Source organism: Sander lucioperca, chromosome 8 (genome assembly GCF_008315115.2).
Source record: "Sander lucioperca isolate FBNREF2018 chromosome 8, SLUC_FBN_1.2, whole genome shotgun sequence".
Classification (NCBI taxonomy): Eukaryota; Metazoa; Chordata; class Actinopteri; order Perciformes; family Percidae; genus Sander; species Sander lucioperca.
In genome coordinates, this window is record NC_050180.1 from 31,877,649 (window position 1) to 31,881,308 (window position 3,660).

At 41.1% G+C, this 3,660-nt stretch overlaps 1 protein-coding gene across 1 annotated transcript; it reads left to right on the top strand.

Moving 5' to 3' along the window:
• Window positions 1-213: 213 nt before the first annotated feature.
• LOC116048101 (trace amine-associated receptor 7e-like) lies at window positions 214-1,526 on the top strand. Its single transcript, XM_031297450.2, has 2 exons — window positions 214-380; window positions 710-1,526. Exons 1-2 carry the CDS (start codon window positions 214-216, stop codon window positions 1,524-1,526), a joined length of 984 nt encoding a protein of 327 aa, XP_031153310.1.
• Window positions 1,527-3,660: the final 2,134 nt, after the last annotated feature.

The following is a 3,660-nucleotide window of genomic DNA, read 5'->3' on the forward strand; positions in this document are numbered from 1 at the left end:
AAAAAGGAGAGATTGGATAGAGAGACAGTGTGAGAAGCAGGGTTACAGAGACAGTGATGAAGATGATGGTGGGATGTGCAGAGTGAGGGAGGAGGGGCATCAGAGTCAAACAGGGACTGAGAAAGAGGAGGGAATGAAGAGAATGTGAGACACATGAATCAGTTACATGACTCAGGTTTGTTCAGATGCTGCCAGAGCTGCAGCTATCTACAGATGGAGGTTGAGGACAGAGCCGAGCTCTGCTTTCCACAGTTCCCTAACACCTCCTGCAGGAAGCCCATTTCTCCTTGGCCCGAAACAGTTACCATTGTGTTCTACTCCATCTCTCTGATCACTGTGGCTCTCAACCTGGTTATCATCATCTCAATCTCCCACTACAGGCAGATATTAACTTTTTTGCTTCTCTCTACAGGATTTGTAACTTAAAAATGTGAACAGCTGCTGTACATTTAGAAGAATTGTCTTTGAGTTAGTACTGAATAATGTTGCACCAAATGTCTGACTTTGATGTTTTTCATGTAAACTCTCTTACCACCACTAAACATTGCTTTCTGTCCACCATGACCTCAATTAAGTCATTTTAACTGTCAGATGTGGTGGATCGGAAAATGTTCAAACTCATATGCATTTTTATTTATTATTTTGAATACTGGTTTGGATTGTTTTGTCATTGATGTTGGTTTAATGGTGCTTTTCTCTTTTCCTCCAGGCAGCTCCACACACCCACCAACATCCTCCTCCTCTCTCTGGCTGTCTCAGACTTTCTCGTGGGCCTCATGCTGATGCCCGCAGAAATACTCCGAAAAACAACCTGCTGGTTTCTTGGTGGCTATGTGTGTTCTGTGTATGCTCTTATTTCAACTAACATTCCCTCCTCATCAATAGGTACCATAGTGCTCATAGCAGTTGACCGTTATGTGGCTATTTGTGACCCTCTGCATTACACCACTAAAGTCACCGGGAGAAGAGTTAAACTCTGTGTTTATTTGTGTTGGCTCTGTTCTGTTTTCTACAGCTTTCTTTATATAAAGGATTTCCCGACTCAACCAGGGAGGGATAATTCCTGCTACGGAGAATGTGTGTTTTTCTATGACCCTATCTCATTGACTGTTGATCTTGTATTGACCTTTATTGTTCCAGTTACTGTCATCATAGCTCTGTATCTGAGAGTATTTGCCGTGGCTGTGTCTCAGGCTCGTGCCATGCGCTCTCACATTACAGCTGTCACACTCCAGCTTTCAGTGACTCCAAAGGCAAAGAAATCAGAGCTGAAAGCAGCCAGGAATCTTGGTGTTCTTGTAGTTGTGTTTCTAATGTGTTTCTGCCCATATTACGGTTTCGCTATTGCAGGTGATACATTTCTCACCACTTCATTTGCATCCTTTATTGTTCCAATGTACTATTCTAACTCTTGTTTAAACCCTGTGATCTATGCCTTCTTGTACCCCTGGTTTAGAAAAGCAGTTAAACTCATTGTTACTCTTCAGATATTGCAGCCTGGCTCCTGTGAGGCCAACATGTTGTAGAGAGGCTGTAGAGGGACTGAGATCAGACTTGGTCTAAGGAAAAAGGAATGAATATATGAATGCTGTTCAGTGAGTGAAATATGAAATACAAAAATTGAAGATATGCTTTCCTGTCTTAACGTCCATATTGTGTATGAAAAACAATTGAAAGGCCTGGAGGGACTGAGATCAGACTTGGTCTAAGGACAAAGGAATGAATATGTTCCTGCTGTTCAATGAGTGAGTTAACAAATAGAGAAAGTGACGATACACTTTCCTGTCTTCACGTCTAAATTGTATATGAACAACAATTGAAAGATCTGTGTTCAGCTTTATCTTGTTGTGTATTTTGTCTCTATGATGCTGCTGCATTTAAAGAAAGAGTCACAAGCACCATATACTGTTTGTAGGTAATCACCCAATTTAATGTAAGCTTTAACTTCACACATGTATGACACTTATGAAGAGTCCTCTTTTCCCAGGGAACCTTTTTTACTTTGTGATAGGAAATATTTTAACCCTACACAACAACAAAATATGCTCCTAAACAGCACCACTTTCATGTATATGTAAGTATTCAGTATAGAAAAACATCAGCTGTTGTTTTTCTGATAAAACTGTCAGTACAACAACATAATCTTCCCTTTCAGCTTAGGAACAAAAGTTGTTTTAATCATTTCATTTAAGTGCCATTCATATTTGATTCCTGTGTAAAATGTCTTGCCTCTTTGACACAAGTTTTTTAAGCAATATGAAGTCTTTTTAGGCAATAAATTAAACAACAGATTATTTAAAAAGACAGGATTATCTACAATTCAAATAATTGCTGCTACATTTCCAGGGAAATATGTACAGTGTAATCATAGGACAGATGAAATTAAAGTTTTAGGAACTATGTGAAATCTGATGGGTTGCAATTTAAATCAGATGTGTCATTCATTCTATTTAACATAGCATGGTGATTTGTTGTAAAGTAGCATGAAAATGATAATGAATTAGACTTCTACATTCATAATGTAACGGCATGTCTTTTCATTGATTTTTTACACTATGTGATTTGATTTGGACTGGTCCACAAAAACAACAAGAGACAATAATGACCTGGGAAAAACTCTTTAAAAAAAACAAAACAACTTCAGTAACAGTCAAAGCTAACAAAAGGTGTGTGTGGGGGGGGTGGGGGGTGAGAGGTTAAGTGATGGAGTGGAGCAGCAACAGATATGTATTTGCAGATGAATCTTCTGTAGAAATGAAAAACACCCAGGGACCTCTGCTTCATCCAGATAGACAAAGACAAATTTGTTTACCATGTCTCTAAGGTTGCTAGCCTGCAGGGCTTGATCAGTGTAAGAGAGAGAACCAGATACTCTTAATGGCCAGTGGGGGTGTAAAGGCTATTTTCCATTTGTGCCAAAATCTCACTAAGTGATGATCGTTTTTGAGGCGTGAAGCTGCATTTAGTCCGTAGAAAACAGCCCTCTCATTCATTTAAATAGGGCCACTCTGTTAAAGCAGCAGTGCTTTGTTTAAAACATCAACAACTAAAAAACAACAGTGTCACATAATGTGACGTCATCCAGAAAGGTCGTGTCTGGGGTTAAGGTCAGGAATGGAGGGATTAATTAGGGTCAGAGGGAGAAACTAGGATTAGGGTTAAGCACGAACAGATGATGAAAAAGTATTTTGATTAGCAGAAGTGAACATAGCATCCTCTTATACCTACGAGATCATAATATACAGTTACAATATACAGAAATATTTGGACAGTGACACAATTTTCATAATTTTGGCCCTGTGCACTAACACAATGGATTTGAAAAGAAATCATCGAGATGAAATTGTAGTCAACCCATGGGCCCACCACCTGTGGGAGGAACCGCTGGGGTCGGGTGCTTTGCCACATGGGTGGCAGTGAAGGTCAGGGGCCTCGACGGAACAGACCCGGGCAGCAGACGCTGGCTCTGGGGACGTGGAACGTCACCTCTCTGTGGGGGAAGGAACCGGAACTTGTGCGGGAGGTGGAGCGCTACCAGTTGGATCTGGTGGGGCTTACCTCTACGCACAGTCTCGGTTCTGGAACCATACTCCTGGATAGGGGTTGGACTCTTTTCTTCTCCGGAGTTGCCCAGGGTGTGAGGCGCCGGGCGGGTGTGGG

Coding starts and splice junctions, on each gene's coding strand:
- LOC116048101 (XM_031297450.2), top strand. CDS start 214: ATGGAGGTTGAGGACAGAGCCGAGCTCTGCTTTCCACAGTTCCCTAAC. Junction 381..709: donor ATCTCAATCTCCCACTACAG/GCAGATATTAAC, acceptor CTTTTCCTCCAG/GCAGCTCCACACACCCACCA.